Source organism: Lottia gigantea (assembly GCF_000327385.1).
Source record: "Lottia gigantea unplaced genomic scaffold LOTGIsca_85, whole genome shotgun sequence".
In the NCBI taxonomy this organism is placed as follows: Eukaryota; Metazoa; Mollusca; class Gastropoda; family Lottiidae; genus Lottia; species Lottia gigantea.
The window spans coordinates 310,003-328,108 of NW_008710807.1; the positions used below are offsets into that span (position 1 = coordinate 310,003).

The 18,106-nt window shown below is 39.7% G+C and overlaps 2 protein-coding genes across 2 annotated transcripts; one reads left to right on the plus strand and one right to left on the minus strand.

The window, feature by feature from the left end:
* Positions 1-1,757: 1,757 nt before the first annotated feature.
* LOTGIDRAFT_197362 (hypothetical protein) lies at positions 1,758-7,992 on the plus strand (the record flags this gene model as incomplete). The annotated part of the gene is made up of 14 exons (XM_009067698.1): positions 1,758-1,864; positions 2,053-2,229; positions 2,573-2,749; positions 2,967-3,152; positions 3,802-3,981; positions 4,256-4,426; positions 4,663-4,842; positions 4,979-5,164; positions 5,456-5,635; positions 5,941-6,123; positions 6,316-6,492; positions 6,793-6,969; positions 7,182-7,355; positions 7,830-7,992. Coding segments are annotated over exons 1-14 (2,361 nt in total), but the record flags the coding sequence as incomplete, so codon positions are not given.
* A 5,951-nt stretch (positions 7,993-13,943) lies between these two features.
* On the minus strand, positions 13,944-17,299 carry LOTGIDRAFT_222738 (hypothetical protein). The gene is made up of 4 exons (XM_009067699.1): positions 17,143-17,299; positions 14,939-16,541; positions 14,432-14,917; positions 13,944-14,376 (listed from the first exon to the last, which is right to left on the minus strand). The coding sequence occupies exons 1-2, from the start codon at positions 17,143-17,145 to the stop codon at positions 15,186-15,188; spliced, it is 1,359 nt and encodes a 452-aa protein (XP_009065947.1). The 5' UTR covers positions 17,146-17,299; the 3' UTR covers positions 13,944-14,376; positions 14,432-14,917; positions 14,939-15,185.
* Between the last annotated feature and the right edge of the window lie 807 nt (positions 17,300-18,106).

The window sequence follows — 18,106 nt, forward strand, 5'->3', positions numbered from 1 at the left end:
CGGTGAGACATCAACATACGGGTGTAATCCGGGTTATTCTCAAACCGGAAATGGACAGATGGAGTGTAGTGAAACAGGATCTTGGACGACTCCAGATATTACTTGCATCAGTAAGTAGTACTAATTCTTTATCCATGTTCAGGGAGCTAAGGAGACTCTGCGTTCAGGTACATAACACCCCCCACCCACATCCCAAGATCCCCATCCCACCCTTACATGACAGCAATTTTTTTCATTATAGTAAAGGATTGTGGAACGCCGGATGCTGTAGAAAATGCCACACCTGATTATTCTGGAACAACGTACGGTGACACGGCAACGTACGCGTGTGATCCGGGTTATACTCAAACCGGAAATGGACAGATGGAATGTAGTGAAACAGGATCTTGGACGACTCCAGATATAACTTGTACTAGTAAGTAGATTTGTCCATCTTGCGCTAATAAATGGCGACGACAGTCTCCTGAAATATGTGATCTAGAACCAAGGTCTGACCATGTGTCTATCATTTTTATACGCCCAAATCTTGGAGCTCTTGGATTTGAATTAAAATTTTTTACCATAGTTGTCAGTGTGGCAAGTGTAGCTATCTTGCAACCAAAACAAGCCGGATCCGAGTTTGACAAGGTACTGCACGTTACTTTCATATAGTGTTCTGGCGTCATTGGTAGTATCTGTATATGGTATAATTGAACTAACATTTTTGATTTATAGTAAAGGATTGTGGAACGCCGGATGCTGTTGGGAATGCCACACCTGATTATTCTGCAACAACGTACGGTCAGACGGCAACGTACGCGTGTGATCCGGGTTATACTCAAACCGGAAATGGACAGATGGAATGTAGTGAAACAGGATCTTGGACGACTCCAGATATAACTTGTATCAGTAAGTAGATTGCCTATCTAGCGCTGATAAATGGCGGCACCACTCCTCGAAATATGTGATCTAGAAGCAAGGTCTGACCATGTGTCATTTCATTTCTTTTTTCACGCAAGACTTAATAAGATTCTTTTTGTTTTAGTATCTGAAACGTGTGGTACCCCGGATGCTGTGGAAGGTGCTGATCTAGAATCTGATGCTACCACTGGTATCTTTACCTGTAGAACTGGCTATGATCAGTCCGGGGATGGCCAGATTCAATGTCAGGATGGAATTTGGTCGACACCAACTATAATCTGTACAAGTAAGGTTTTTCTTCAACCGCTTAGAGCTCTTGGATTTGAATTAAAAAATATTAGCATAGTTGTCAGTGTGGCAAGTGTAGCTATCTTGCAACCAAAACAAGCCGGATCCAAGTTTGACAAGGTACTGCACGTTACTTTAATATAGTGTTCTGGCGTCATTGGTAGTATCTGTATATGGTATATTGAACCAACATTTTCGATTTATAGTAAAGGATTGTGGAACGCCGGATGCTGTTGGAAATGCCACACCTGATTATTCGGGAACAACGTATGGTCAGACGGCAACATACGGGTGTAATCCGGGTTATACTCAAACCGGAAATGGACAGATGGAGTGTAGTGAAACAGGATCTTGGACGATACCAGATATTACTTGTATCAGTAAGTAGTATTAATCCTTTATCCATTTTCAAGGAGCTAAGGAGACTGCGTTCAGGTACATAACACCCCCACCCTCATCCCAAGATTCCCATCCCACCCTTACGGCATTTTTTTCATTATAGTAAAGGATTGTGGAACGCCAGATGCTGTTGGAAATGCCACACCTGATTATTCGGGGACAACGTATGGCGAGACAGCAACGTACGGGTGTAATCTGGGTTATACTCAAACCGGAAATGGACAAATGGAGTGTAGTGAAACAGGATCCTGGACGACTCCAGATATTACTTGTATCAGTAAGTAGCATCGATTCTTTATCAAAGTTCAGGAAACAAAGGAGACTGTGTGTGCAGGTGCTGGGTGATCATATATTTTTGACAGGTATTGAATCCTTCAAAAGGATCAGCCCGTACCAAACTTGAGTAGTTGTGATGTCTGCATTCAAAAGAATACGAAATCTATATATATATATCATTTCTTTCAGTTAAAGATTGCAACACCCCGTCATTTATAATAGACAATGCCAGTTTTGAAGCAGACGCAACCACTTTTGGAAGTCAAGTGACGTATACTTGTGATGTAGGATATACCAAATCGGGATCTGGACTCACAACTTGTGGAGAAGATGGAAATTGGACTCCTGTGACGTTGACGTGTACAGGTAAGTTAATACATTTTCTTGAGTGATGCCAGTCGGAGTGGACAATAACTGAGGTCCCGTTTACTACAGGATGTACACGTTAACTTAAAGGTCCCTCGGCAATTATACAGTAAATCGTAAAAGAGTAGACTAGTGTTGCTGTCCATTGTTAGACATGATTAAAGTTCTCTTGACGAATTCACTAGACTAATTACTGGTAAAACGCCTCTCTTTGCACACTGCATTGCGTTGCCGGTTGCTTCAATTTGGTGTAAAAAAATAATGACGTAACGTAAAAAAGTATTTAATGTCAATCGCATTCGAGGATTCGACTTTTCATCTAATAATGTATTTTTTACATTAGTCGTTGACTGTGGTGAACCAACAGATATCCCAGAATTTGATGTCTCCTCTACGGAAACGATATTCGGTAGCATGGCCATTTATAGCTGTAAAGAAGGAAATCCATCAGGCACTGCTCAGATTACCTGCCAAGAGTCAGGGGAGTGGACGCAGCCCAGTTTAACATGCACCGAGGAAGGTTAGGATTGATAATAATTTTTTTTGGTTTACTTGCTGTTTCAGTCTACGTAACTATGACTGGAGAAGAAGGCTTTATAAACGTCAAGGTGGCGATTTACTGCAGTGACACAACGCACAACGTTACCTTTGTTTGCGATGTAAGCCTCGTTTTGGATTCAATATGGCCGACGTGTGAATAAGGTCAGAAATTTAAAGCCTGATTTGATGTTTTTCAGAACTACCAAATTGTGGAACACCAGTGGTTCCAGCAAATACAATAGCTCCGGTTACTGATGCATTGGTGGGATCATCTGCGACCTATTCTTGCGAAGACGGATATGTATTAATGGGATTCGGAACAATAACTTGTCAAGCCAACCTGCAATGGACACCACCAGCCTTTTCTTGTCTGAATCAGATTTGTAAGTGAGATCTTTCTCGTGGCTTTAAAGTTTGTTCCGTTCTAATACGTGGAATAGAGTCTCATCCCAGAAGACACAATGAAATCTACCATTCATTGCCGAGACAGATTCACCTTTACGGAAACTACCGAGGAATAGATAGGTCTGAGATTAAACCACGCCGCTCCACATTGCACATTCACAAAATATTGTCGTGCAGGCTCAACCCTCTTGCTCTCGCTTAAGTCGAAGTTTGTTCTCTTATTTCGATAGAAGTCGTGGTAGTGCTATGGTAGTGGATAGTGTTTGCCAGAGAATCTCAATAACGCTTTGCAACTGTCATCTCCGCTGGTAAAACAGTTACACCGCACCCTGAGCGGACCTGTTCCGTAGGTTGACTTACTTCATAGACCATAAACAACTTGTTCTGATGAGGATTGTTTATCCGGAACATGTGTCAGTCCATCGTATGAGATGAACGAAAAGAAACACTTTTCACAAGGCACAAGGATAACTTAGGTTCACGATCCTTTCCCCCGGCTGATCGTGGCCAGTCCTCTTGGCTCAACACCTTGGTATTGATCTTTCTCTGGATTATCCATACCCACTTACAGCTGGTTCGCTTGGGATGAGATGACTACATGCATATCTCTTTACTCTTCTATTTCAGTCATCAATTGTCAGACAACTTTTCCGCCGGTACCCAATACTCAAAAAGAATATACAACAACCTATTATGGGTCGACCGTAGTTTATACTTGTGATTTTGGGTACAGAGCCAGTGGTGATGTCAGGGTCTCAACTTGTCAGAGTGACTTCAGGTGGTCTGATGTGGATATAAGCTGTGAATGTAAGTAATATAAGAGACAGATGGCGTTCCCGACTCCTGTGCACTGTTATGATTGACTATCGCAGTCGTAGGTAGTCGTTGGTAGTTGGATTGGTTCATTTTGGTGGTTCTCTGCCGTTGGGTTGGTAATTCGAGAATATTGACCGTTGTTGAGTCAGACCTATTTATAGTAACATCTATGGTCCCATTGCAACTGCAACTTCCGTCGAACTGTCTATTTTCTAGTTTATACTACTTATTTTTAATTTTGGGATTTATTTCATGACTATTTTAGTAACGGAATGTGGTTTGCCACCAACTGTGGACAATGCCGGGTTGACAATAACAGGAACGGGGTTTATAACGGCTAATTATTACTGTTTGCCTGGATATAGAGACACTGGTAATTCCAATTTGCTGTTATGTATTGGGGAATGGCAACCCCCTCCTACGTTTACTTGTGAAGGTAAGTTTAAGATAACAAACTTCGTTTACAATTATAAAATATTTTCACTGTTTTAAAAATAGTACTAAATACCACTGTAGAGCAATATAGAATTAGAAGTATGAAAACAGAACTTGAAACATGTTGTTACACAGAGTTTCACACTATGCGATCTTTATCCAAAGTTCACTTAGTATTGTAAGACGACACTGGCCATCTGAACGTTAAACTTCAGACCATTTGGTTTTGTCTTGCAGTGATCGATTGTGGAGAACCAGCATTAGTCGTTGCAAACACAAAAATGGTGATTACTGATACCACATATGGATCGACGGCAGTGTACACTTGTCTAGATAATTATAAACAGGTCTCTGGGGATGGAGAAAGCTCGTGTGGTGACGCTGGCACATGGTCTTTACCAACCATCACTTGTGAAGGTAGGTCCTTGTTAATCGATCAATGAAATCCTTAAAATTGATATCTGACAAAGTTACCCATACATTATATCATTTCATCGAAGCATTAAAATAATAACTAATACTAAAACTAATAATGACTTTCAATCCTTTTCAGCACAAAGTTGTGATCCGCCGACTCTAACAGTAGCCAACGCTATCACCCCTACTGGAGATTTTTCGATTGGATCAACACTCTATTATACTTGTCAAGAAGGATTTGTTTTAAGCGGTGACGGCTCGACCACATGTGGCGCTGATAAACAATGGTCATCTCCATCTTTCACTTGCATCGATAGAAACAGTAAGTGACTCTATTGTCAAATACTTTGGTAAAGCTTTGATATCTCCTGATTGTTGAATTCACTTATTTTTCTGATCCACCTATATTACTTGATATTGCAAGCAAGAACCAGGCCCACAGCCAGACTTGATGTCCTGTAAGAGATCCACCTCAGAATTGCAGGAACCACAGACGTCTGACTGGAAAAATGGTGTAAATAGATACTATCAATATCCGCGATAGAGAGTTTAAGAACCCACTTCAAATCATTCCCATAATACTTATCACTTACCTACTTTTTTTTTGTTCCAGTGATAAATTGTGGATCTAGCGTTCCCGAGGTTGAGCATACTGTCCCGAAGTTTACCACCACCTTGTATGGGGACATAGTGACCTACTCTTGTAAGTTTGGTTATAAAGCTGAAGGGGACAACTTGGAATCGGTCTGTCAGGCGAGTTTCACATGGTCCACACCAGATATTACTTGCTTAGGTAAGTAATTATGAGTAACACCATATTGGAATCGGGCACCATGGTGGGTTAGTGGGTTAGACATTAAAAGTATAATGAAGGTCCGGAGTTCAATCCCGGCACAAGTCGAGATAATACTTTGGTATTTTTCAACCCGCTTTTCCCCTGTCAGTGATGGAGATCGGAGGTGTTGACATGGAAAAATGGTCTAGTCGTTCGGATGAGAAAATATGCCGAGACCCCATATTCGACACGCCGTGCAAGAACCCTCGATGGTCGACTTAGAGAAGTAGAAGATGAATATCGTTTGCAATTTTTTTTTCCAGCGTCAGTGTGCGGGATACCACCGTATATTGAAAACACCGGATTTAATGTGTCGTCAATAGACTCATTACAAGTCAGCTCTTACTACTGTCTGCCTGGATTTACCGCCGTTCCAGGAACCACCAACGCCTTGTTCTGTATAGAACCTTCGTGGATGCCACCTCAAAGTGACTTTCAATGCGTCTGTAAGTATGGTAATTTCTAACTTGTGATGTACCAAATGGTCTATTCTGAAAGTCAGCTTTAAGTTAATTCCGCTGTCCTGGCAAAATTTCCCATTGCACCCCGGATGGAGTTGCCCGTCTTCATTAGCCCATAAAATGCAGAAAATCAGGTCGTAAGACTCAAAAAAAAAATTCATTTCATTTTTCTTCTAGCGTCTGATTGCGGCGATCCGGTGTTGGTTGTTGAAAACGCAAAAGTTACTTTTGGCGAGACTACGAACGGAGAGCAAGCTGTGTACGTATGCGTTACTGGTTACAGTCAAATTGGTGATGGTATCTCGACTTGTGGGGCGGACACACAGTGGAGCACTCCCACTATAACCTGTGAAGGTCTGTTCTAATTATACGGTCGGTCTAACAATTCCACCAAAACCATCAACAACACCATGAACGGACGGAACGGCGAAAAAGATCAAAGTGGTTTACGATTATCGATGGAAACAGCTTTTCGACAGTCACCTGATTAACATTCATTCACTTCGGCGATACGTTTTGCTGCAATTTGTGTTTGCTTATATATTTCCACATTCACGATTTTGATCATGAGAACTGCTCTCAAAATTCGTAAGAACTGTAAAATTTGGAACGTGAATGATTTCGTCTAATGGATCCATATTATAACTTTTTCAGCTATCGACTGCGGAGAAACCAATCTAAATATTCCTTATACAACACCAACTTTCACAGAGACCTCGTATGGTAAAATAGCTATATACGCCTGTAATCAGGGCTTTGAACAAGTTGGTGACGGCGAGAGCGTCTGTGAACTAGATGGAACCTGGTCTCAACCCGATATCACTTGCTTAGGTAGGTTTAACTGTTTTGACGCTATATATCGCACAAGTCCCTGCATATTATAAACAGTTTTTGAGATCGATGAAAAGTAAAGAAAACCCCTTTCAATAGCAAAATATCACCGATTTATATGGACGTTGCCATTGAGTTCGTGAAGCAACCAAACAATTCGATCTAGGGTGATACAGATTGGGACCTTAAACTTCATTTGCTCTGCTTTACAGTGGATTGCGGAATTCCAAAGTTCTTCGTGCCCAATGCAGCTAAGTTGATAAGTGATACTGGACTAGGAGAAAAGGGGGAATATCGATGTATTACCGGATTTCTACAGACTGGAACAGGGGAAACAACTTGCCAAGATGATGGACAATGGTCAATTCCACTTATCACATGCTCACGTAGGTATTCGCTCGTATGGCGAGAGAGGTAGCTCGGACCTTGCTAGCAAGTTGAATTGATGCTTGTTAGTGATAAGGTGTTTTAAGTTCGAATCATCTTCTAAGAAGACTGATGATAAATACATGGTATGTCTTAAGCCTTCAGTTAACATCCGCTTACGGTCCATCTAGCCCATCATTTTGGATGCGTTGGAAATTGAAAATACATGTATTAAATCCGGAATGAACACGGGCGAGACGATTCTTTAACAAGTCCACATCAAAGACGTAAAAAACTGTTCTGTAGAGTTGTCAAAGCCAGTCTTACATGGGAATTGGGTGTACTGAAAAAACGATAAGGCCTTGCCATGCAAGCACGCATGATGATTTACCCCAACGTTCCAACAATACCGGTCCCGATGGTGCGCTCTGGTTTCTTAGATGATACGTTGCCATGTTGACAATCACATCTATGTTTTCAACTATGTATTTCAGTGAAGAACTGTGGTCTAACAGGCGATGCGGCTCCAAACAGCTATCAGGATTATATAGAGGGAACCAAATATGGTCAGAAAGCTTATTACGTGTGTGACCCTGGATTCATGGAAGCGTCAGACAGTGTTGACTTCATTGAATGTCAGCCAGATAAAACCTGGACTCCAAATCAAATGAATTGTATACGTAAGTATTGATGGTCCTGTTTGGGTTTAAAAGCTAACACTCGACTAGGAGATCGAAAATAAGTCACACTCTGTACTCGCATTTTATTTGTTCCACCACATTTCAAAGGTGTACAGGAAAGACAAGTTATTAGATAAAGAGTTCCAATAAGGGAAATAATTCATGTTAGAGTTAACAATTCAGACCGCATTTAGTTTATTTCACGGCAGGACCTCTTTTTCATTTATAGTACCGGTAGGTTTATAGCTAAGCTTCCGCTGCTTTATGTAACATATAACGGCTTCATCTGATCTTGTGAGTTATTGCACCGCTTGTACGGGAGAATGTTGGTCGTATGTTCAGATCACGACGGGTGAAAATCAAGTGACCTTGAATGTGCCATCCTTCATTAATCTGTCCACTTAGTTGAAAACTGTCTGCATAAAATTATCGCCAGGATCCCAAGGATGTAATAGTGTTTGTTCAACATCATTTTATGTGGAGGGGTCATCCTTAGAACACCATCCAGCTACAGGGTGATGTTAGTTTCTGTTAAGCTTTGAGGTAGTGTTTTTCATTTCAGCAACTGTCTGTGGAACGCCATATGAGATCGAGAACACTGAAGTTGAATACACTACCACAACACCGGGTGCAGTAGCTACCTACACCTGTATCACTGGTACCATTCCCATTGGTAATAAAATGGTCTCCAAGTGTCAATCATACGGACAGTGGGAAGAGCTTGGTGAATTATGCACAGGTATTGTCGAGCAAAGATATTTCTTCTCAAACAATACTGTAGGTAAAATAAATAGTAATATATACTACAGACTGAACTTATATTGTGTTGATTACTACTTAAAATACCTAAAAGTAAAATGGACTGCTTATGTTTATGTTATGAATCGGACCCCAATGAGAATTTGTACCGATTAATCAAAGTTGCTGTACAGTAAGGATTTACAATAACAAAATAAGCCTATTGGACACAAATATACAAGTCCGCGTCATATTTCATTTGCATTAATGTAAGTTTTCAAAATAGTCCTTAAATGGCGTAAAAGATCCGTTGATAGTGTTGACAAAAGAGGTCCTAATGCCGCTTCCCTGGCAACGTTTGCCTCACCGCACACTGCATTGCGTTGCCCGCTTCATTAGCTCAATCAGATGCAGAAAAGTGTGAACGTTGAACACTGTTTCTTCTCTTTCTAGGCGTGGACTGTGGCGATACTCTACCAACTGTATCCTTGGCGAATCCCGTGTACACGGACACAACCTTCCCAAATACAGCCCGTTACGTCTGTTCTTACGGCTATATAGCGGAAGGAGACCCATCTTCATCATGTCAAGCCGATGGGTCCTGGAGCACGCCTACTATAACCTGCGCTGGTAAGTATACCACTATAAAAGCTTAATACTCCAAAAATCACCACAGAAAGTCCCACTGAATGAAAGGGACCAATCAAGTCAAGATTGGTAATGGATAGCATGAACGATTCAAGACATTCTGAACGGCAAATTCCATTATCTATGGATCGCTCCCTCGACACAAGACTTAAACGATTTGGCTGCATGTGTCGAGGACACTGATTGGCTATAACAGCTAGCGTACAAATCAAATCGCTGCATTTACAAAATTCTATGAAGCGTTCAAATTTGAAAAGTACCGATACCGAAGTGATGATCTGCATATTAAGGAATAAATTGTGCTAACTCTTCTAGACATTTTGGTTGGATAGGTACTTTTCTCCGTGTTTTGCTAACTTGGGATAATCTGATGAACGCTGATTTTGAAAGAATTTAATATTTTTCCATTTGTTTCAGCTTCCGCGTGTGGTCTTCCCGCAACAATACCCAATACGGTTTTTGAAAGTACGTCAAGAGATCTGCTCGCCCAGGGTCTCTATAGATGTAGTGAAGGTTTTACCATCAGTGGCGGCGACGGTAATATTCAGTGTCTCAATAGCGGAGCTTGGACGACCTCCGATATCGTTTGCGAAGGTAAGATTCTTATATGCTATAATTCCCTCATTGACTACTTCATGGCGTTGTAGTCTTGAGCAATCTTGAGAAAAATTTTCTCGATATTCGCTCTTCTTGCGACGTTCTCTGCATTGCTTACTGTATAGCGTGGCAATCTTGAGAGAAAAACTTTCGATATTTGCAAGAGAAAGTTTATTTGCTATATTTCCCTCGTCCTACGTATAACGTGGTAATCTTGAACCTATCTTCTGCAAGTATCTGTCTATATTCGCAAGAGAAGGATGGTCTGTTCCCTAATTGTCCACTGTATAGTGTTTTTAACAGATTTAACATATTCCACCAGTTTTTGTTTTATGTATAAGTTCTTCATGATCAAGGACTGTCTGATAAAAAGAATCATCTTCTTGACCATTTCATTTCAGTGACAAACTGTGGCGAGCCCCCAGAAGTTCCGAATAGCCACGTGGCTCAAGCACCTACAAATAATCAATATGCCTCTACCGTGGTATATGAATGTCATATAGGATACGGTCAGACGGGAGGATCGACCTCATCCAGTTGCCAAAGCGATGGAACGTGGTCGGTGTCCGGACTGGTTTGTGAAGGTATGTGTTCATCTTTCGCAAAAATGTCTTCTGTACTGTCAAATGAGTCACTCGTATTATCAATGCCAGACCAGTACAAATTGACCCCTCTTGCATTTTCACCATTTCAATTAAATTTAAATAACGGCTCGGCATCTTTAACTTGTCCACATTATGTCACTAATCTCACTATCACAAATAACATTTGGCCTCCATGACATTTGCTTTTGTGATGTAATTACAAGACGATTTATTTTCAACAACAGTTTAGACCTACAAACCTATCATCAATGCTTACGAAACAGACAGGTGCCCGAAGCCGTATCCCTTCATAGAACACATAGTATGGCGTAGCCCGTCGTCATTTGGGCGTGTAGTAGAGCGTAAATTTCTTAATTTATTCAAGCGCCGCTGACCTAAATAAAGACATTGTATGTAACCAAATCCGACCATATTATCGTGCATGTCCACATTTTTTATCATTCTTTTTCAGTCATCGAAAACTTTTGCGCACAAAGTCCACCAACTGTCCTAAATGCCTTCCCTTACATCATGGGATCAAAACTAGGTGATCGAGTGTTTTACACGTGTGTTACTGGACGTACAGAGGGTGGTTTGATGTTTTCAACATGCCAGGATTCTACGGAGTGGTCGGCACCGCAATCGGAATGTATTGGTGAGTAAAATTTCGTGTTAAAAGGATTGTAATGAAGGCACACTGATAACAGATTTCCACCATTCCAATTCTATAACAGGCGTCTATGGTTCTTGCAATTATACTAAAACTACAGAGTTTTATGACGTAGCTGTGAATTCACTGCTAATTTTTTCTTTGAACTAGAGCTTTTTGTCACGCTTTGGACGAGATATTAGTCAACGGAATTGTTTTGCTCGTAAGGATTTTCATTTCAACCTTATCGTTGTCTAAACTTGAACATGAGCTTAAATTTAAACCTTACTTTACTTTAACCTTTTGAACTTTGAACTTTATCAGATAATGAATGTCCAACGCCACCAGTTGTCGAGAACGCGGTAGTCGAATATGATAGCACAAAGGTCAAGGCCATGGCAGTGTACAAGTGTAATGAAAATTATCTAATGAAAGGCAGCACTCTCATCTCGTGTTCACCTACGGGGTTTTGGTCAAAACCTGGTGAATGCATTCACGAAGACGGTAAGTTGGGCCATCTTTGATGAACACTCTTGTTTGGAATCAGTTATAGACCTCGACAGATTGATGGATTATTGGCATAACGGCCCCAACATTTGGTCAAAATTGTCTAAAAAAAAAAAAGTCAATATGTCCCATGAAAAAATTTAATTTTTGGGTCCATTTTGACTTTTAAGGCCATTTTGACGTGGTTGGGGTCATTAAGGTAAAGTGTTAAGTTGACTATTACCCAGATCGGTTGGGGCCATTATGGACACGTCCTAGACAGTGGCGTGTGGGGTAGGGGATGCGGTGATCTTTAAGGGGGCACACAGTGCCAGGCCTCAATGATAAGTAATTTAAGAGGGGGTGGGTACAAAACCATAAAGGCCAGGTAGGCCTAAAAGATAATAATTTTCAAATCTTACTTGAGAATTTTTTCCGCAAAGACAGCTGTATATGTTAATACTTTAGCTGGCAATTTCAATTGTCTCACTTCAAATGATTCGCATCTTTATAAGCCCAATAAGGTGCAGAAAATCATGTATAGTGTAATCCATTATAAATGTTTAGGCAGTCATTTTGACGCGGGAAAAGTCGAAATACTTTAGTTGATCACCTTGATAGGAGAGTGTTAAAGGGGGACAATTAGTTTAACACAGTTATTTCAGAACACAATCAACTAGTAAAAGTACATTTGTTTATTCGTTTTATAACATGTCTGATTTTTTTTATGTAATATAGTCTGTTTGGAATCGCAAAAGGGTAGAATTATGTCGCTCTCCTGGCAAAATATGCCTGCATGGAGTTCTTCATCTTCATTAGCCCAATAAGGTGCAGAAGAGTAGGACGTAAAACTCCATTCATTTCATATTTCATAACCTGTCTTATTTTTGACATTATATAGATGTGAATTGTACCAACCCACCTGCGTACCCTGACTTACACTTAACGCCGATGATACCAAGAAGTACACTGAATGGAGATCGAACATATTATAGATGTGACGCCGGTACCATTCCCGACTCTTCTACAGGTGGACTGTCGACCTGTGACATGGGAACGTGGACTATGCCAAGAGTCAGATGTATTGGTGGGTAACTAACATATGAAAAGTCGTGTTCAGCCAATGTCCCAATGTAAATGAATAGAGCTCCTAGCTTTTCCAAGAAAGTTGTTCTAAATGAAAAGTCGTGTTCAGCAAATGCCTGGTTCGTAGACATGAACTTTATGGAAATGTAGAAGAATTCCACCATGCTAGAAAACTATCCCCATTGCCCATTACATGACGTCTTTACTAATAACACTATCGGGTTCAGAAAACTTTTACTGTTCTTATCTGTTGACAAATTGTGATCATTGACTTAAGCAAAACATTATAATAATGTTTATGAACGTTTTTCTCTTTTCAGTGACAAAATAATTCCAATAAAATCTTCAAACCACAATGTTTTTATTAATTTATTCGCCTTGAGGCATCAGGTCTTTACAGTAAAGGTCTTATTTCTATATCTTCCCCTATTAGTCCGATCCGATCTAGAGCAAAAAGTAGGACGTAAAACTTCAATGCTTTTTATCGCCCTTTTCCCCATAAACTATAGATTCCCTGTTAAAAATATAAACAGGATTCGGAACCAGGATTTCGATTATGTAACAACCCACTTTTGACATGTTCCTGTTTCTTTCATATGACCTATTTTAACTATCCGTGTCACTTTTCAACATGCAAATCCCACAGCGAATTCGTTTTATCACCAGCTTTAATCTGACAATTCTGACATGCAGTTATTGCCTTAATTACAAAGCCTACATATAACAGCATGCGGAAATAACAAACCCTTCGAAGGCGAAGTGACGACACCCGAAATTGGCGCCGTGCGTTTGTTTTATATTGTGGGAGAAACAGACAGATTTGAATTCTGAAAAGTATTACAGATAGCTGAAATAGGGATCGGCTGATAACCAAATATTGGCCGATTGTGTCCCTTTAAAAGGCATTGACCCGATGTTACAAGAGGTCCTAATCGAAAAATATGTAGGCTGGTGTCGTTCGATCTTCGATTTCCTCCTTTTGAAGCTGGGCCATTGGGTTTTCCAGAGAACATGCTGATATAATCAAAACCGGAATAAAAATACAATATTAATCCATTGACTTAAAGGTATACTACTTAAAAATGGACATAAAATTTAATATCTCAAACTTGGTCAATTGTAAATTGGTTAAATGTTCATCAGTTGGACTTACCTGTTGCCATGCCTAAAGAATAGAATCTCTATATAAGTCGATATATCCATTAAACTAAATAATCATGTTTCAAAATTACTTAGTTTAATGAATTATTACTTAGTTTATCCGCTTATTGGATTATAGAGGGATTATGTCCCCTGATTAAGCCTTCTTTTGGCTAAGCTTAAAAATTTCAAATTTTAGTCAACCTAAGAGGTAGTATACCTTGAAAGAAGGTCGAAAGTACATATGTATTACATTATAGTCGAAATGAGAGATTTATGAACATCCGGGTCAATTTCAATATTACGTGTATGAATACTTTAGAATGAACATAAATTTTAAATTTCGCTCAAACTTGAGTATACATTCATCAATGGACCTAACCAGTATCATAACTTTAAAATTCAATAGTACAATAAATGCATTAAACTTAAGTAATTTGTTGATCCAACTGTAAAATGGATACGAATAATTCAGGAAAGATCAATGTCAAGAGGTTTTGGTTAAAATCCAGCTCTATGATAGAAATAACCCTTGTGAAAGATTTCCATTCCTTGTTCGTGAATCACCTTTGAGAGATGATACTAGGGTTGGGACGATACATTACTGATCTGTATCACAATACATGTATACTACGATTAAAATTGACTCACTGAACCAAAACGATTTTTAATGATTCTGCTAAATCTTACGCGAGCATTAATACACCAAACCCTCGTTATGTATTTTACAAAAAATTATGATGACACTATACAATCAGTCCGTCACTATACCGTCACGCATGACGGTATAACCGTAAAACCGCGATACAGATTATTTTGGTGATACAAATACCGTGAAAATCCAATGACGCGGTAAAGTGCTTTTCACGGTATGCCGCCCAACCCTAGATGATACATTACTCCAGGGAATGCGTGTGAAACCGGACTAGACGATTCAGCTTTACGGGCACTCAATGTCAGAACTACTTTTCTCCAAAGTGCCTTCAAGACAAGCATACAGGAAAATTATTTAATTCGATAGATTATACAAAATTATACTATTGCAATTAGGAAAATTTAATACAGAACCTGAAACATTACACAGAGTCGAGAACATACCAACTTCAATAGCACAGGCCAAAATGAATCAACGCGAAACTAAGTAATAACATGTTTCAGGGTCTGTTTTAATAATGATATCGTTCTACAATTGACGTATTGAAAATATTTGGGTCTTTAATGTAGTAATTTATAACTAATATCTTAATATTCATCACCCTCTTCTTCCTCGCCTTCACCTTCAACAGAATCAACTCCAACTTCTTCATAATCTTTCTCTAGAGCAGCTAAATCTTCTCTAGCTTCAGAGAATTCACCTTCTTCCATACCTTCACCAACATACCAGTGGACGAAAGCTCTCTTAGCGTACATCAGATCAAATTTATGATCAAGACGAGCCCAAGCTTCAGCAATAGCAGTCGTGTTACTCAACATACAAACAGCTCTTTGGACCTTGGCTAAATCACCTCCTGGTACAACAGTTGGTGGTTGATAGTTGATACCTACTTTGAAACCAGTTGGACACCAGTCAACAAATTGGATGGTTCTCTTGGTTTTGATGGTAGCAATAGCAGCATTGACATCTTTGGGAACAACATCACCTCGGTACAACATACAGCAAGCCATGTATTTACCATGACGAGGATCACATTTGACCATCTGGTTGGCTGGTTCAAAACAGGCGTTGGTGATTTCAGCTACAGAAAGTTGTTCATGGTAGGCTTTCTCAGCAGAGATGACTGGTGCATAGGTAGCCAATGGGAAATGGATACGTGGGTAAGGTACCAAGTTGGTCTGGAACTCAGTAAGATCGACGTTGAGGGCACCATCAAATCGGAGTGAAGCAGTGATTGAACTGACGATTTGTCCAATCAACCGATTCAAGTTGGTGTAAGATGGTCTTTCAATATCAAGATTTCGTCGGCAGATATCATAAATAGCTTCGTTGTCCACCATGAAAGCACAATCTGAATGTTCTAGTGTGGTATGGGTTGTTAGAACAGAGTTGTAAGGTTCTACTACAGCAGTCGAGACTTGTGGAGCAGGATAAACAGCAAACTCTAGCTTAGATTTCTTGCCATAATCGACGCTCAATCGTTCCATCAACAAAGACGAAAAACCAGATCCGGTTCCTCCACCAAAACTGTGGAAGATGAGGAATCCTTGAAGACCAGTACATTGATCAGCCAGCTTCCTCAATCGATCAAGTACTAGATCTATGAGTTCTTTACCAACAGTGTAGTGACCTCGAGCATAATTATTAGCAGCATCTTCTTTACCAGTGATGAGTTGTTCAGGATGGAAGAGTTGACGGTAAGTACCAGTTCGGACTTCATCTACAACTGATGGTTCCAGATCAACAAATACAGCTCTTGGAACATGTTTACCAGCTCCAGTCTCACTGAAGAAAGTGTTGAAGGAATCATCTCCACCTCCAATAGTTTTATCAGAAGGCATCTGACCATCAGGTTGGATACCATGTTCTAAACAGTACAACTCCCAACAGGCATTGCCCATCTGGACACCAGCTTGACCAATGTGGATAGAGATACACTCACGCTGAAAAAAGAAAAAATATATAAGAACATGTTCACCTATCAAAAACCGCATTGACTTTCTGAACTGTACTATCGTTCACATTATCAATGAAGGCATCACTCCAAAATTTCATAACGGAGTTACCCTCAGTTATAAAATTTTGGAGTGATTCTATTTTTTTCAGAATACTGGTAGATATTTTCAAATAAGAAATCACAGTCTGATATAACTATTTTGAGGAATACAGATATAAATTAAATGTCAATACGAGCCAACCACAAGAAAACTACATGTACTTATTCTGAGCGGTTAACATTTTGTTTCATTTATTTCCTTTCGAAAGCATTTGCCGTGGGTAGATTTATACGTTTAAAAGGGAGATACGAACCTATGACACATTCTGTCCTAGCATACAATACTATTCCTTTCTAGTTTCATCTCAATATTTCAATTTATACAAAACAAAATGCGATTGAGTAAACATTGTGACATTCCAAGAGGGGGCAATTTCATTACTGTAACTAAACACCATACACCATTGTCCCCCCGAACAATCAAGTCTGGTTTCGGGCCTGAGACGGACAGTTATAATGGGCCTATTAAAGCAGATGAAAGCACTCACCATATTGAAGGTTTAGGTTATATGCTGGATACACGACAAATGGACGAAAGCTCGCTTGGACAGAGTGATGTAGTCTTAGCAAGTCTTCTCAGCGTCTGACTAATATCTTATTTGAAGGTGATATTTATACTGAATAGTGTTTAACTGAGCGTTTCTATGGGTACAGGCAGGTCAATGAAGTGAGATCAGTTAATGAACGATTTGCATGAAGTTAGATAATCTTGATCAACTGTGAATTCGATACCTCTTGTGTTCACAGTGTGTGAATGTCCATTCGACAACTCTCGTAAATACAGTGTTCACATAGTCAATGGTTTGAATTTCCGTTCAATATAGAGTTTTTGTTATATTTACTACTTTGGATATCAAAAGGAGTAGGCTAATGACACTGCCCAAGCAAAACATTCCTCCATTGCTCAGGGCATCAATTGTCTTCATTAATAACCCAGTCACACCGGACTGTGACCATTTGCTATTCTTAAAGCTACCAAAATATACCGGGTCGCCGACAAACCTGAGAAAAATGCGACAAAACGTCCCTTAAATTACAAAATCTATAACAGTCCCTCTCAAACTGATATGTATGAGATCATTTTCTCAAAGCAAATTTTTAATAAACTGGGCTTGGTGCACTTCATTTTTATTGCATTTATGGAGATGGTACGACGCTTGTCTAAAGGCATTCTCAACGGCGATTATTAGCTTCCTAGACGCTAATACCACGCTAATGACGACCGTAACAAGCATAGAGTTTACTTTAGTTTTATTCTAGTTAAAATGAAGAGTCGTCTTGTCTTGAAACTCTGCCATATTAGGAAAAGGCATATAATATGGAAACATAAAGTAAAATTCCTAGTTCGAGGTATTTTTGAAGGAATTATGCGATATTCGTACATTTCTAATACTCATGTGAACCATAACATATATTGCAAGAACAAATCAACCTCCGACAAAAGGAAAACCA